The sequence below is a fragment of the Chionomys nivalis genome, chromosome 10 (genome assembly GCF_950005125.1).
Source record: "Chionomys nivalis chromosome 10, mChiNiv1.1, whole genome shotgun sequence".
Classification (NCBI taxonomy): Eukaryota; Metazoa; Chordata; class Mammalia; order Rodentia; family Cricetidae; genus Chionomys; species Chionomys nivalis.
The window spans coordinates 4,485,229-4,502,455 of NC_080095.1; the positions used below are offsets into that span (position 1 = coordinate 4,485,229).

A 17,227-nucleotide genomic window follows, 5' to 3' on the forward strand; every position below is an offset into this window, starting at 1 on the left:
TAGCTCCATCCTCTTGATGATAAATGTAGCGTGGTTCGTGATGGTCCAGAACTCCACCACGTTCTGCTCTCTCCACTCCCAGTTAAACTCATGGTAAGGGACCTGCTCCATGTCCTCAGGGTGCCTGAGCAACGCGCTGGGAGTCTAGAGGCTGGGAAGTTCCGGACGAAAACACCAGCTCATTCAGGGTGGGGCAAGGGCTGCCCCCAGCTCTCAAGACCCACTGTGTGCTCATGTGTAGGGGTGGGTGAGAGGGCACGGGTCCCATCCAGTCCGGGCCCTGCCCTCTCCCTTCGTGTGTTTAGGTTTTATCCTGGAATCTGGGTGCATCAGAAGCACTGAGACCATAGCAGGTACATTTCTTCACAGAGGCCAGCGAATGGGCTCATACTTTCTATACTGCAGTGCAGTTTTTATATTGAATATTACTATAATTGAATGATTAGATATAGTTTTAAACAGGAGAACGATATCAGGTTACAAACCCCTCCCCCCCAGGACAAATTAAAGCTTTTACCCTAAATGGGTAAATGTAATAAATGTATCCAGTGACTAGTCATGCCTAACTCCTTTTACACTGATGGTCAGCACCTTTAGGGAGTAAGTTCACAATCACTGGCTCTAAGATATAATATATACTGAGTTGGTTTAGAATGCAAAGAATGCACCTTGTTACCTGAGTTTTTCTGCCACTTACAAATAGGAGAGCAATATGACTTCTTTCATATGCTATAAAGATTGAGTTACTGTAAGGCCCTGAGAACAGAACCACACAGATCTGGCTGTGGGTATGACTGACTGTTATTGCTGGGGTTGTTGGTAGACAGGCGAAGGCTTTCACTGTGCTAGGCCTGGGGTTTGTGAAGCCTGAGAGAGCTGTGCATCCCCAGGGACAGCTTTCCTGAAGATGACAAAGCTGCCGTCATTCTCTGCCAGTTTCCTTCCTTCTAATCATGGGCGTAGGTGGTTATGCATGAGGAGGAAGCCAGGGTTGTCGGCTGCATGTCAATGAGAACCTGGGGGAAATATCTGAGCACTTCCACTCCTGTCGTTCCTGACACGCTCACAGATGCGTGGATTTCAGTGCTTACCTGATGCCAGGGCTTTCACGCACAGGTTTCCATCCCACGAATAAACAAGCTCTCTGTGGAACTTGCCGACGATCCACGGCGCTGGAGATGCCCAAAGCAATGCTTGATTTGTGGTTGAGATGGATGGAGGAAGGCAGGCGCACTGATGCCCACATGCAAGTGTGGGGTCACAGCAGTGGGAGGGCTGGGTCTCAGGAGACATGGGAGCATGCTCCCGGGGCCTCAGTCAGGTGCAGCTGTTCTTGGTCTTTTCTGGAATCTGCTTATGAAAAATAAGCTAATTAGGAGACTGAGGGAAAGTGAGGTCCAACTTAAGTGGTTGCCTTTTTACTGTTGCGTCTTCTCTGTAAGGAACATTTTATTTTTCATTATACAGGGGTTTGAAAGTGACTATTTCAAATTTAAGTCCAAAACCCTGGATTTTGACAGAAGGCTTGGGATGTTGCTTTGCGAAGGTCTCTGCAACTGCAGTGGTCTGGAATCTGCATTTAAGGTTAGTTCTGAGGAAGCTTCTTAGAAAGTCAATTATTTGAACTGTTAGATGACAAGGCCAAATACATTCTTTCCCGATTCAGGTGAGTATAACCAGATCAGTCACATTCCTTTGCATCCAAGCCCATACAAGGTTTGAATAACGCCCTAGAAACTAAGGGCATTCACTCTGGGAAGGTCATTTTTAGGACATTTAACTTTTGCTCTTTTCCTGGCATTCACTCTATTTTAGCTCTCATTTCCTACAGAGCACATTGGATGTGGCCCATGAAATATCGACTCGACAGTAAACCAAATTGAAAAGTTAAAACAATTTGTAATTTCAATAATCCTTGCCTCTAGTTTGTTTGCATACACTAGAATCATCTGCCTGCTTTTTTTACTCTGACTGAAACAAATAAGGACTAATTCTCCCCATTTCATTGGGTGTCAGGCACCATTGATTACCAGGCATTTTTTTTAATGTGTCAATAAGAAAAAAATGCTGCTGAATTAATTATAATTTCATTGGTTGTCTAATGCATCCTGACATCAGAGATCTTGAAGCATGCAAGAATGTTTTGTGAATGAACTTAATAGATTATATGTGTATTAAGAGTCGTGTGAAGGGTTGAGGGATATAGGCCAATGGTGGATTGCTCACCCAGCTGCTGTGTACTCACAGGGTGGGAGGGTGGGAGAGAGGCAGCCAAGTGCGGTGGTCGTGGGAAAGAAATGCATTTTGACAGCTCCTGGAGATGGAGAAATAGGAGCACCATGTTTAAAAAGAGGTGTGTTGCTAACCACGTGTAAGTGGCTACTGGGTGATATCCCAAAGGGAAACTGAGCGTTTGCCACCCAAGCAAGCACAGCTGGGAATTATTCGGTTTTCAGATGGGTTGACCAGCACTGGCAAAGCTACAGGATCTATTTCCTCCATAAGTCACCTGAGCACTGTGACAGTGAGGACTGAGGAGGAACAAATGGTGATTTAAAAAAAAATTCAGATAAAACTGAGTTGCTCATTGGCCAAGATATAGGGTGTGATTCTGTGGTTTCCTCTCTAGGGTACAATTAATCTATGCTTGATATGCCTTTGTCCTTGATATGCTTTTGGCTAGATATGCATACATATTGTTCTTAAACAAAACGACAGCATTGCAGTCCACTTTGGAACCTTTCCCATTTAGCAGAGAGTTGGGCTTTTTTTCCTAACCAAATTGAATAGTAGTTCTTTCTAATGTCTGAGCATGACTTCTCATATTTCTGTTTCTGGAAATTGTTCTCTGTTAAGCTTTTGTGGGCAACCAGAAGAAAGAACAGAGTGAACTCTCAATATAGAGAGATTCCTAACTCCATTTAATTAGCAGTCTAGTTCAAACTGTTCTTCTTGCCCACTCACAACAATTAACGTGGGTTATTTAAGTACATGTTAGTTTATTTTTTTTTCTAAGTGGTTTCATCTTGTTGTCAAGTGGTTTAAAAAAAGTGTTCCACATCTTTGTAGCTTGACTACTGAAATAATAAGATAAAATCCTGTCTTAGGAAACCCAGGATGACAGGTATCCTAGCTTTTGTTAGGATTAGGTTGCCTTGTAGACAGCAGGAGTTTGCTGAGAGCCTGAGGGTAGCTGGATTAACTGGAGTTAGAAAAGGCACACTGTTGGAGGGTAATAGCAGAAGGAAGATGCACAGGGTTCTGTACTACCAGGACTCATGATTTCAGCCACAGATGCAGGCTGATGATTCCGACCATGGAGGAATGTTTCTGTAGGTTGTCGCTGAGAGATGACAGTCTGATGTTGCTCTTGGTCAAGGCATGGCCAAGAAGGATCATGGGTACTGGTGTTCTGGAGGACACCTGCAATGCTTGAGAACCTGGCGCGTTGGCATCTGCTGGAAACAAAACACTAATGAAGGACTCTAAGATTTCTATTAAGGGAAATTGAAGCGTGTCTAGAAAAAGAGTTCAGAAAAGATTTTAGACAACGTACAAGGTTGAACATGGTTCATTTAGACATCTGAAGTCCAAAGTGTTCAAAGTCCCAAATACCTTGAGGTATTTGAGCCTTCAGTTACACAGCGCTGTGTAAACTCTCATTGCATACAAATATCCCATTCAAGCCTAGCCAGTTTGGATGTTCACCTTCCTAGACCTGGAAGGAGGGGGGACGACCTTGGACTTTCCACAGGGCAGGGAACCATGACTGCTCTTTGGACTGGAGAGGGAGGGGGAAGAAGTGGAGGGAAGGGGGAGGAGTGGAAGGAGGGGGAGGGAAATGGGAGGCTGGGAGGAGGCGGAAAATTTTTTTTCAATAAAAAATAAAAAAAAAAATCCCATTCATATGGAATTTAGCTTGCCAAGAAACCACCTCTTGAGAACACACCAGAGAATAAACTTAGCTCACCTTCATGGATAGTGGTGAGACTGTGGGCCTTCAGGAAGCTGGTGCCGTCACTAGACTGGTACTGTCATCTGCTCCTCTCTGTCCCACTGTCTCCATGGGCTTCCTCTGATTGCATGTAGTTTCTGCCCACTTACGACTTAACTGACATTCATTTGTAGCCATGTGCTCTTTCTGAGAAAGAGACAACTCGATCAGCTTAAGGCATTGGCTTGAGCCAGGGCTTTTGTGTCAAAGGAGGTATCCACCTACAGAGTGTTCTCAGAATAGTAACCCTTGCTGCACCAGACCACTATCAGGGGAAGCTAGATCTTCAGGGTGTGCTAGAGGCCTGAGCACCAGTTACTGCTACTGGTATATTTGGTGTGATTATTGATGAGAAGAAGCACACAACACACACTATTACACACACTAAGCAAGGTGAGAACATCCCCTGACACCCAGCAGAAGGGATTTGCAACCATGAGCCAGCACTGCTGGTAGACATTAACTCATTTCTGATATTCTCGATTTCCATGGAGGCAAAGAAATTTCATGTGGAATTTGGCTTATTAGTTATATAGAATTTTAGAAAACACAAAATACATTTTGTCTTTAGTGGCACCATATGTATTTTAGAGTTCTAGACTTTTCTTCTAGTAGTATAAGAAACCAAGTTGGGGAAGTTGTGAGCTGAATTCTTTACTAAAGCCCAAAGTTCTTAACCTTTCTTTAACTTTGATTTTTTTTCATAGCTTTTGACCATATTTGGGAATTTTCTAGAGAAACCAGTTGTCATGGAAATTTTCAGCCCGCATTACAGCACTTTATTGAACATGTTTAATGCAGAGCTAGATATGTGTAAGCACCTGTATGATGGTCACGTGACGCAGGTGAGTGGTGTTAAGACTGAGAAACTTCAGCATGGTATGGCTAGCCACTAGAGTCATTTTATTGTGTGAAAAGATTGGATTTATTAGATAAATTATACTTCGATATTTGAGGTTAGTGTCATTATCTGTAGGCAATAAGTATGTTTAGTGCTAGGAATCGAATCTGGCACCTTCACCATGCTAGGAAAGGGTCTACACTGAGCTCTGCTGCCAAATGAATGCTCTTATTTAATGGTTTTCTGACAAGATGGGGAACTCGATTAGTGACATTATTAAACACATATGTTTAATGCCACTATGAAAGTAAAATAAAAAACTTCATATAAGGTTGGAAAATACCCTGACTAAGTGTCCCCTTTCTTCCTTTTTATGAAAATGTCAACATACAGATTGAACATGGGCATGAAATTCTCAACAAAAATATGCCATTCACCTCTGGAAATATTAAATGGGCCAGAATGCTCCTTGAACGCCTTCAAATGTTTTGGTCAAACTTTACATCTCTCCATTATCTGTGAGTAGTTAGGCTTACTTCATGGTGAATCATGATGGTGTTGTGGGTGTTCTTGTATTGAGATGGGATCTCTGTTGCCCAGATAGTCCTCAAACTCATTAGGTAGCTGAGGATGACCTTGAAGTCTTGATCCCCCTGCCTCTTCCTCTGCCTCCAGGATTACAGAAAGTGCCATCACTCCTGGCAGTGGCTGGTCATGCTAGCACTTGCGGATGTGCTGGCCTGCTCCTTTTTGGCCAGGTTAGATCTGGTTTTATCATTATAGTTCTGGAATATTTTTTTTTAAACATTGTTGTTTTATTTATTATGTGTACAACATTCTGCTTCCCACACACCAGAAGAGGGCACCAGATCTCATTACAGATGGTTGTGAGCCATCATGTGGTTGCTGGGAATTGAACTCAGGACCTCTGGAAGAGCAGTCAATGCTCTTAACCTCTGAGCCATCTCTCCAGCTCCGTTCTGGAATATTTTTATGGGACTCATAACGTCATACTGTTTTCTGGTCCTTTTATCTTTTGATGTCCCCTTTTCATTCACTATCTGGAAAGTTTAAATTATCTTACTTTCTCTTCTTCAAGCTCCCCTTTGTCACACAGTCCTCTGCACCCTTTTTAACCTCCTTCTAGGAACTGGTGATTTGTTGACACTAGCGAAGCCTTTGGAGTTCCATTTATTCATTTGTAACTACTTCTGTCTTTAAACAGATGCGATTTTACAACACTGTAAGGCTTTCATCTATTTCCTCTCTGACCTTTATAACCCATGATCCCATTCTCTATTGCAAAATAAACTTCTCTCTCTTGACATATGTAGAAACCTAGAACACCTTGTTGCTGCAGATTTCCAGACAGTCCTGACGAGGCTGCAGTCTGTCAGAAGTACGCTGAAATGACCGCGTTGCTTGATCGATTTGAAAGCAATGTCTATAGCAAATGGAGAAGAAATGTGGAGGAAATCTGTGAACTTAATTTGAATCAGCCCTTGGTTAAATTCAGCGCCATCAATGGCCTACTTAGCGTCAACTTTGACCCAAAGGTAGGACTTTACCTTTTTAATGCATCAAGATGCTGTTCATCTGTCCCTGAAGCCTCCCTGGAGACAGATGAGTCCACTTCAGTCATTTAAACTCTATTCTGGGAAAGTAGTGCTTCCGTAAGGAGTGTAAATTTTAAACAGAGATTTGTTTTCATGCGTTTACGAGTGTGTGCATACATATGCCATGTGTATGTGTGTTTGAGTGAATTCAGGAACCCTGAGATTCTAGGCAAACACTCTACCAGTGAGCTTATTTTTTTATACTCTATTGTCCATCGCCAAGTCTCTTACTGGTTTATTTTGTGGGGGGACCAGCATCTCACTGTTGCTCAGACTGGCTTTGAACTTAACTTGTAGTCCAGAAAAATGTTGAACTAGCATTTCTTCTGTCTCTGCCTCCTAAGTAGTTGGGATTAAAGGCACTTCCTCTGCTCCTTATTAATTGATTAACACCTTGTAATGACTTTCACCCCATATTGACTTGATGGTGAGCTGCTGAGAACAGGGTCCATTTCATCTTTTCTTTGTTCCATGTTTCAACTTCCTGTCTGGAAGCTACAAACCCCAGTAACCTTAACTCAGTTGACTGGTACGTATAGAGTCTACTACATGGCTTCTGGTACGTGTATTTTCATAACAAGTATTGGATTGTTTTAGTCAATTAAGACATGAAAGCCACAGATTAAAAGGAGCAAAGATCTGTCATGCTTTTGGTTGACAAAGGTGTTTCTGCTTGCTGTCATTTCTTCCAAAGGGAAGTTAGCTTGTCGGTACTGTCTTATGATGTATGGTGATGGCTAAGCTGATGATAGTCAGACAGTAATTTAAAATATAAAACAAACCATTGATATGAAATAGGCACAGCTAAATAACATCCAGAATAGATTGCTTTTATTTTTACTGTCATGTAACATAGATTTCAAGTTTCTTCAATATATGTGACATAATTTCATTACATATTCTATCGTCTGTTTTTTGAGGCAGGGTCTTGTGGAGTCTATACTGTCTTTAGACTGAGATCTTTCTGATTCTGCTTCCTTAGTGCTGGAATTGCAGTCATGCTCCCAACACATGGCTAACTATGTAGCATCTTATGTAACAATGACAGGACAGAAGCCTTATTAGCAGACCTGTATTTGGGCATATATATAGTCAATATGCATATGTTTAGTAAACATGCATTCGTATATATATATATTTGTGTGCACACATATACATATTAGCGAGAGATTGATTGATTGCTCAATGGATTGACATTTTTGAGGCAGAGTCTCATTACGAATACCACACTGTCAAAGGTATCTGTCTGCCTTTGCCTCTCAAGTGTTGGTTGAGATTAGATGCACCACATGCAACATCTCTAATATATATTTTTCACAACATCTTTCCTAGTTCTTTTACTTTCTAGATTATTCTTTTCTGTTCACCTACCATGACTTCTCATAAGAGTAAAAGGCAATCTTCTTTGTAACTTCTGTGGCAAAAAAAATTAATAAATTTTGGGTAATGAAGAATGCTCAGTATCATGGAAGTGATCCTGCAAAGCCCTCCCTGGCAGGCCCAATGCCTGCCTAGGAAGCAGGAAGTCTGCTTACTGGATTAGAGGTCATGCTGAACACCCTAATTCTGGTCTGTTTTCCCAAAATAAACTCAAATACCATCACCTTATTTTGCTAATGGAAATTTGATACACCAACATAAATATTTTCTCAAGAAAACTGACATAGTGACTTTTGACCCAGAGAACTGGTCCCCCCACCTTCACGGCCATGGTGGACTCCTGGATCATGTTTCAGTTGCTCAGCCGTCCTAGCTGGGTGAGAGAGGTCTCCCGGACGTATCGCAGGCATTACATGTTCTGAGTTTAATTTTTTTTCTGGAAATGGTAATTATTTCCAAATAGATGTCTTAATTAGGGTTTCTATTGCTGTGAAGAGACAGCATGATCACAACAAACTCTTAAAGTAAAACATTTAATTGAGGTGATGGCTTGCAGTTCAGAGGTTCAGTCCATCATCATGATGGCAGGAGCATGTCAGTATGCAGGTAGACCTGGTACTGGCAACATCTTGATCAGAAGGCGACAGGAAAGTCGGCTGTGAGACTGAGCAGTATCTTGAGCACAGGAGACCGCCAAGCCTGCCCCACGCGGACACGCTTCCTCCAACAAGACTATACCCACTCCTAACAGTGCCGCTGCTTTGAACTTATGGAGGCCAATTACATTCGAACTACAATAATAGATAAGTAGTAAAACATACAAATTAGTATAAAAGCTGTTGTTGGAAATGTATTAGGGTTAATTGAGAGTCTCATAGTTTAGCACCATCTACAGCCTTGCTGTCCCTTTGAAAATGACTGTGAGCATTAGAAGCAACCACCACACACCAAATACTGACAACTCTCATTCCATGGAGTCTGTGGATCCTGTAATGCTCAGATTTTAAGATAAAATTAAATTAGACAGAATTTTAAAAATTAAAAAGATAAAATTAATTAACTAAAAAATATGGTATTTGCCACAGATTCTGTGTTATTTGCCTGTGAGCAGTAGAGTTCACATTCCTTACTAGAGGAAGACATACATGACTTGGGTTCAACAAAGCAGATGAAGCAAAAGTCCATTTCCTTTGAACTAGAAATACAGTAATTGCAAGATGACATTTTAAGCATTTTACATTAAACTCATCTTAACACTGAAATGTACCATATTCTTAGCATCTTACTTATTTGTATTTATTTGAAGGGGAGGGGGAGAGAGAAATTACGGAGCACATGGAGGGTCAGAGGACCACTTGGCGGGAGTAGTTTGCCTCCATGCTTGGGAGGTCATTTCTCTCGTTTCTACTGCTGCAGCAGCTACGGGTGCTTCCAGCAGGTCTTCTGTCTGCACCCTGCGTCACTGCAGGAGAATGTGGGCTGGGATTGCACATGTGAGCACACCTGGGCTTTTCCTGCGGGATCTAGGGCCTGTGCTGACGCTGCCGTCCTGCCCAGCAAGCTCTTCCACTCACTCACTCTCTTAGTGGCCAAGACATGGATTCTTAAAGTATGCAATAATTCTCAATATTCTTGAAATAGCTTGTGGCAGTATTGAGAGATGTCAAATACCTTTTGATGCTGAAGAAATCTGACATACCAGACTCAGCCTTAGGCATCTTCCAGAAAAGGAACACTATTTTAAAGGTTTGTGTCTTTTGATATTTTGGTACCTTTGAGATGAAAAATACTTTGAATTTTATTTCTTGGTTTGGAGACCTGTGGCATTTGATGCAGAAAAATGCTAATAAACCTGTTATGTGTTTTCTTGCTCAGTGCATTGGGAGTCTTGAGCTTCTTACACAAAGCTACAATAGGCTGAAGCAGACCCTCCTGGAGGTCGAATACCCTCTCATCGAGGATGAGCTCCAAGCTGTGGATGAGCAGCTCAAGGCAGCCGCAACCTGGCTGACCTGGCAGGATGACTTCCGGGTCTACATGGAGAGGGTACAAGTGGCCACCACAGAGCTGGAGCTCAGAGTGGCCCAGACTCAGAGCAACGTGCGAACAATCCAACAGACCATGGAGTCCTGGGCAGAGTGGCCCCTGCTGCCCCGGAGGGAGCCCAGAAGAGAGGCTGCCTTCACCTTGGAAGACAAGGGGGACCTATTTGCTAAAAAATACAAGCTGATACAAGAAGATGGCTGCAAGATACACAATTTGGTAGAGGTAATGGTCCTAACATTTCTACATATATAAAGCTTTTTATTTGGTAAAGAGCAGAACAAAAATGCTTACCTCACACTGTAGATCAGACCTGAAGGGGTTAACAGGTACTAACCTAATGCTGTAGATCAGGCCTGAATGGGTTAACAGATGGTCTTGCTGTAATTCAAGGTGGAAGAGTCTGTGTTATTTGCCTGGGATTTGTGTAGTTCCCGCTCCTCACTCCTGAGGGAGAGATGTGAATATGAAATACAAGGACCTAACTAAAAAGTAGAGGTTGCAGGTGGCACACGCCTTTAATCTCAGCACTCGGGAGGCAGAGGCAGGTGGATCGCTGTAAGTTTGAGTCCAGCCTGGTCTACAAGAGCGAGTTCCAGGACAGGCTCCAAAGCTACGGAAGTAGAGGCGGATCCTTCTTTGACCCAGTTGATCCCTTTGGCTGATATTAAATACTTCTACTTGGTTGGTTAGTATTAGCCACCTTGTTTTCATGATCTCCTAAGGATGGCAGTAACAGTTACTCTGATTTTTAAAAATATATCTGAGTTTCTTGGAGCTGGAGAGATGACTCAGTGGTTGAAACACTTTCTGCTCTTGCAGAAGACCTGGGTTCAATTCCCAACATCCACCCGGCATCTCATGACCATCTTGGATGCCCTTCCAAGGGGATCCAACAGTTTGTTCTAACCTTTGTGAGCACTGTATGCTTGAGCATACATGAGACCTCAAAGCCCACGTCCACACCTCCCAAAAGTGCCACGAGCTTATAGGGGAAATTACATTCACCTGCCAGAAGTGGGAGGAGTTTACATACGCCTCATCCCCTACTTAGGACCTAGAATGAAAGCCAGAGTTGGGCAAGAGATGGGAAAAGTAGAAGCCATGGCTCCTTGGCAAAGAGACATGCTGGTGTCAGCCTGCGGTGTCATCCAGGAGACTGGACAGAGAAGGGAAAATGGAGACGGAGACCCGTGAACTCACAGAGGCTTGCTGTGGGTCGCCATGCAAGTTTAGCTACGCCTGGACACTGTCAGGGCTAGAGAGGGCCTTGTGTCTCACATTGCCTGATGTTCATGTGTGGATTGGAACCATCTCACAGAGAGGAAGGACTTGCTGGAGGAATTCATTTACGGGTGGGAACTGATGCTCTAGACGTGACGCGGAGCCTTCTGTAGTGAAATGAGGGACTGGCAGAGATTGACGTCTGGTACCTGTAGCTAGTCAGTGCGAGAGACACAAAGAAGGGGAAGTTAGCTTTTCAGACACTGACGGGGCTAAGGAAGTGACCGCTGCTCACTTCTGAGAATCTCATTATGTGCAACCTTCTCTTGAGGAGCGTGTGATCCCGAAGCTATAAACACGGTCCCTCTGGTGCCCCTGCACTGTGGTATCGGACAGAGAAAGGACACTTAGTGCAGCCTGGAAACTCCGGTGTTCAGACGATGTCTCCCAGAACCTGGACCTGGTTTTCCCCAGCTCAGCAGTAGGGGAGAGAAAGGATTATGATTTTCCTGTGAGCCTCCTGTGTTCTCATACCTTTCTAAGTTTTTCTTTATTTGTATGCACCTGTGTGTTCAGGCATGCTTGGACCTGTGTGGGAGCACATGTGTGTGCAGTGTTCATGCGAGTGGGTGTGCATGCATGTGCAGGTCCATCTGATGGTGATGTTAGTCACCACATGATTGCTCGGGGCTGGATCGCATCTGAGTCCGGAGCTCACCAGGACAGTCAGATTGGTCTAGAGATCTCATTTCCACCTCCAGAGTTCTGGAATTCCAGGCGGACTGGCATTTGTGTGGGTGCTGGGGACCGAGTTCCAGTTCTCAAGCTTGTATGCAAGTGCTTTGTCCACTCAGGCACCTCCCTGGTCCCATTCACCAGTGAGCAGAGCAAAGATCCTTGCTGTCATGGAGCTTATGGCCTAGTGGGGGAGAATAAGTCTGGTGCGTTAAAACTGGTGCTACAGGAAAAGCTGGGCACTCGATGAGGGTTGGCAAGAGGGTGAGGGTCAATAGTGTGATTAAGCAGGTCTAAGTGAAATCAGACATGGCCGGCCCTGGCAGGGGCGTACAGAGGAAGCCACTGGCTAGCTGGAGCACCTAGTGTGCTCAGGGAAGTGAGAGGGGAGGCTAAGCAAGGTGAGATGCTAGCCTTCGTGGAAGAGGGGTGTAGATAGGGAGACTTTACAGGTTTACTTTCATTTAGTTCAAGTCCAGGTGTGTTCTTACTTTACATGCCAGATGCCTCAAAGGTTCTTTTCTGCCCCGTGAAGCCTAGACAGCACCTCAGAGCAGATATAGACCTGCCTTGCCACTGTTCCTTCCCCAAGAGAGGCTTGGCACCCTGGCCAGCAGGCCCAGACCCCCAGAGTCGCACTGTTGGAAGGCCTCCTCCCACATCCTGGTTTAGTGCCTTTGCTCTTGAATTTGCATTTCCAGTGGGAACCTTCTCTTGATTCCCACACTAATAAACCTGATTGTCCAACTCTTCTATTTGACCAATGAATACCTCAAACTGTCTAAAATGGAAACCCCAGTCTTCCCGTTCCTTTCACGGGAATCTTGACATAATGTGTAGTCTTCAGCATCCCTCCCCTTTCATTCTTCACACCCAGCCCAGGAGAACATGCGTTAGCTCTGCTTAATTCAAAACACATCCAGACCCCAACCTTTCTAGTCATTCCCATTGCTCCTAGTCAGGAGTCATCTGTGACTTCTCAGGTGGTCTGAATGCTAATTCCTCTCCAGTTCATATTCTAAGATCCAAGGTACTGGGAACAGGAGCTAAGGCCATTGGGAGAGGGTAAGGTCGTGAGGACATAGCCTTCATGGATAAACTAAAAGCATTATTGAAAAAGACGCTCTCTTTGGTGCTGTCAAATCTTCCGTGACTTTGTGAGGATGGGCTTAACACCTGCTCATGTGGTAGGGGCTGCCTCACAGAGGTCAGGTGGCAGATCACAATTAGTTTTCTGGGCAGGGGGTTATATTTTCCTTCTTTCTTTCTTCCTTCCTTCCTTGCTTCCTTCCTTCATTCTTTCCTTCCTTTCTTTTTTTTTTTTTTTTTTGGTTATTTTTCAAGACAGGTTTCTCTGTGTAGCCTTGTCTATCCTGGAACTCACCATGTAGACCAGGCTAGCCACGAACTGCAGATATATGACTGCCTCTTCCTCATGAGTCCTGGGGTTAAAAGACTGTGCCACCACCACCAGGTTAACATTTTCTGGATAATTTTTAAAAAATCTTAAGCTAGGGGCTGGAGAGATGGCTCAGTGGTTAAGAGCATTGCCTGCTCTTCCAAAGGTCCTGAGTTCAATTCCCGGCAACCACATGGTTGCTCACAACCATCTGTAATGAGGTCTGGTGCCCTCTTCTGGCCTACAGACAAGATATTGTATACATAATAAATAAATATTTAAAAAAAATCTTAAACTCCAATATCAGGCGTTAGACATTCAGGCTAATAAATCCCGATTAAAACACATTGGCCCTCAGAAGACCTGACTGGAAACCTTTATGATAGTACGATTGGCATTTTTCTTCTCACAATGTTCACTGTTTTTTCTCAAGTCAGAGCTGAGTAATTTCAAAACTCTCATTCTGTGTCAGAAAATGAGAAAAGCTTCCAACATGAGGCAGCTGTAAAGGAGACACATGCTGGTTGGTTGGATGTGTCCAGCCTGTGAGGGACATTTTCCTCTGTGACTCAAGGAGTCTTTGTGAGTGGCAGGGGAGGATGAATGTGTCAGGGACTTGGTTTTTCATGTCTATAGGATTGCTCCCTCTTTGCTTTTATACGTATCCCTTTGCTTTCTATGCCTATCCCTTTGTTTGCTTTCTAGTGACCACAAAAGTGCTGTGTTCAGGTTCTCAGGATGTGTGCATGAAGGTCACATGACTGTATGTATCTGGAGATACATGACATGAAATACAACACCCCCAAGAGATCTAGCCCTAAATTTGGAGGCAGCAAACCCATAGAATCCCATCCCCAACTTAGTAATATCGTAGTGTTCCAGAATACTGTTCTCAGAGGTCATTAGGAAATCTCTATATAAGGGCCTGGATAGCAAAGTCCATGACCACATAAACTGTCCAGGAGCTGGGGCCTGGGCTCCAGTGTTTCCAGAATTTGTTGGGAATTAGTATATTTCTTGCCTGTATTTGAAGATAGCAATTTTCATATTGATTTTTTCTTTTAAAGGATATTCTTTGAAAATATGTGGTATGTTAGCTTAATGGTATACTATTATAAAATCCCACATCAGCCTTTGCCTTTTACCAAAAGATTCTATAGCCTTAGATTTGAAAGTCTGGGCACCGCACCCCACAATACAGTCCTTTCCTCAGCAGGCACTGCAGGGCAGGCTTCCCTTTTATGTTGGTTAGCATTGACCCTTTTATCTTTCGTTCTTAGGAGAACCGGAAGCTCTTCAGAGCTGATCCGTCTCTGGATTCCTGGAAAATTTATGTGGAATTCATTGATGACATTGTGGTGGAAGGCTTTTTTCAGGCCATCTTGCATGACCTGAACTTCTTCCTGATGAACACAGAGAGACAGTTAAAACCTGCACCGTTTTTTCAAGCACAAATGTTTCTAGTGCCCCCTGAGATTGTGTTTAAGCCCCCTTTGGAAAGAGAGTGTGGGGACGGCTTCTACGATCTGGTGGAGGAAGTGTTGTGTGGCAGCTTCCGGATGTCTGCCCAGATGGAGCGTGTGGCGGCACACCTGGACATCGCAAACTACCAGGTATTCTCTCGGGAACCAAACGGGGATCATGAGAAGCCAGAAAGATGCCAGTTAGGGCCACACGTGCACACAGATTCTTTTCTTCCTTTTGTTGAGGACTCTACCTTGAATGATTCCATTGGATAAGGTTATGGAAAGAAATCCTTGGGTAAGAACACACGTGGTTCCCCTCTCCTTTAGAACGACATGGATAACATGTTAGGCCTGGCAGAGGTCCGGCGGGAGATCATGAATAGAGTGGCTGATGTCATCAGCAAAGTCTTGGAGTTCAGAAGTTCTCTGGAGACCTACTCTTACCTCTGGGTGGACGACCGAGCTGAGATTCTGAAGCAGTTCCTCCTGTATGGCCCTGCCTCACCATCTGAGGAGATGGACACTCATGCGAATGAAGACATTCTGCAGCCACCAACTCTAGAACAGTTCAAAGAACAGGCAAGGCAACCCTTAGCATTTAGTACTATTAACTAGCTTTTCATGAGATTGCTATATTATGTTCTTTCTAATCTTACAGATCGACATTTATGAGTCTTTGTATGTTCAGATGAGCAAGTTTGATGACTTCCGAGTGTTTAACAGTTGGTTCAAGGTAGACATGAAGCCATTCAAGCTGAGCTTGCTCAGTGTGATCAAGAAGTGGAGCTGGATGTTTCAGGAGCACCTGCTGAGATTCGTCGTTGGCAGGTAGCTTTCACCTTTGGGTTTGAAATGGGTCTAGCTTTTGACCGAAGTTGGCTGGTGGGCTGTGGAGACAGCTCAGTCTGTACACTGCTTGTCGTGTGCTAGTGAGGACCCAAGTTCAGCCTCCTGTACTTATGTAAAAACTGTGTGTGGCAGAATATGCATTACTCTCAGATGTGGGAAGGCAGGCGAAAACGGAGGAATCCCTGGGGCTTGCTAAGCAGCCAGCCTACAGGCTTAGTTAGAGACCCTGATTCAAAACCAAACAAAGTTGCATGGAAGCTGAAGACTGACCCCTGAAGTTGGCCTCTGACCTCTGTATGTAAACCCACAGCTGACTGGTTTGTAGTTGACAAATTAACTCCAATAGTATTTGTACTGCTAACTTTAGATTTAAAAAAGAATATTTATATAGAATGAAAATAAGCTCCCATCAAGTCAATGCTCATATATGAATGACCTTGAAAGCCTTCTGTCTGGTGAAAGATACCAATTGCAGGCCATATACAGTGTTGCTCCACTTCCATGAAGTTACCCACAGAGAAAGAACATGGTAAGTCATTGCCACAGGTTGGAGAATATGTCTTGGCTTGGTATGGAGAAGGAATGTATGAAATGACACAAATGGATGCTTAAATCTGGTAATAGGCATTTGATTGTTTCTGTCTTTCTGCTATGGTGCATATTCCTGCTTGAAATTCTGTATGAGGCGAAATGTTTTCACTAACCTAGCTTGTGCATACCTGTGTGTACACATTTGTTACAGTCTGAATGAACTGCAGGGATTCATCAAGAGGACAGACGTTGGTCTTCAGCAGCAGCTGAGTGAAGGCGACCACAGCGGCTTAGTCGACATCATGGGCCATCTTCTGGCTGTACGAAGCCGACAGAGAGCTACTGATGATCTCTTTGAACCCCTGAAGGAAACCATCATGCTGCTGGAAAGCTATGGTCAGAAGCTGCCCGAGCAAGTCTACGCCCAGCTGGAGGTAAGCACCCGTGAAACAGGCAATTCCTTCAGCCGGGGGCTGTCTTTACAGTCCTGTCAGCATGAAGCGAGATGCAGACGGTGTTTTCATGGCACAGGTGAAGAACCTGAAGATAGAAGAGATGACTTTTTCAGGCCATAGAAGTAGTAAATCCAGCCAGTACGCACCTCTGTGTGCAGCATAAGAAAACGTTCTCACCCACTGCGACACTGTCCTCCCGCTGTCCGGGCGTCAACACCTCTGCGCTGCTCCATGAGTCCCCGTGTCTCCGTCATTTTCATGTGTGCCTTGCAGCCATACCCAGTCTTCTGCATTCTCTGCTGCCTGCCATCTGAGAAGCATTCTAAAATACGTCACGAATGTGATGATAAAAATGTGGAGTCTGGTCTGGATGGGAAAATCTCTGTGTTTTCCTGTCAGATCTGTGTTTCGCACTGGCTATGCTCCAGACACATTTGGTGGCTTGTAGGTTCCGGAATACAAGCAAGGTCTGCTTAATTTTAACCAAATTTATGAGGAAAGATCTTCGAGTTGAGTGTCTGCTGCTGTGCATATTGGAATTCTGTAGATGATGGAGTGGGGTGGACTTACAACGGACTTTGTGAATGTAATCAGTGGGTGCATTAGCCAAAGCTCACTTTGAGTTTAGTGGTCAGAGCACACACTCAAATCCTGACTGATTCTGTACGCGTGTGAGTGTGTGTGGTGAATACAA

The 17,227-nt window shown here is 44.0% G+C and overlaps 1 protein-coding gene across 2 annotated transcripts in view; it reads left to right on the top strand.

The window, feature by feature from the left end:
• The window catches only part of Dnah11 (dynein axonemal heavy chain 11), a 312,765-nt gene that overhangs the window by 30,043 nt on the left and 265,495 nt on the right, over window positions 1-17,227 (top strand). For both annotated transcript variants that reach the window (XM_057782825.1, XM_057782826.1), the window contains exons 9-18: window positions 1,468-1,584; window positions 4,702-4,839; window positions 5,229-5,353; window positions 6,196-6,391; window positions 9,473-9,577; window positions 9,707-10,099; window positions 14,513-14,845; window positions 15,026-15,277; window positions 15,357-15,526; window positions 16,290-16,512. In XM_057782825.1, coding sequence (XP_057638808.1) covers window positions 1,468-1,584; window positions 4,702-4,839; window positions 5,229-5,353; window positions 6,196-6,391; window positions 9,473-9,577; window positions 9,707-10,099; window positions 14,513-14,845; window positions 15,026-15,277; window positions 15,357-15,526; window positions 16,290-16,512 — 2,052 coding nt within the window. The remainder of the gene's footprint in view (window positions 1-1,467; window positions 1,585-4,701; window positions 4,840-5,228; window positions 5,354-6,195; window positions 6,392-9,472; window positions 9,578-9,706; window positions 10,100-14,512; window positions 14,846-15,025; window positions 15,278-15,356; window positions 15,527-16,289; window positions 16,513-17,227) is intronic.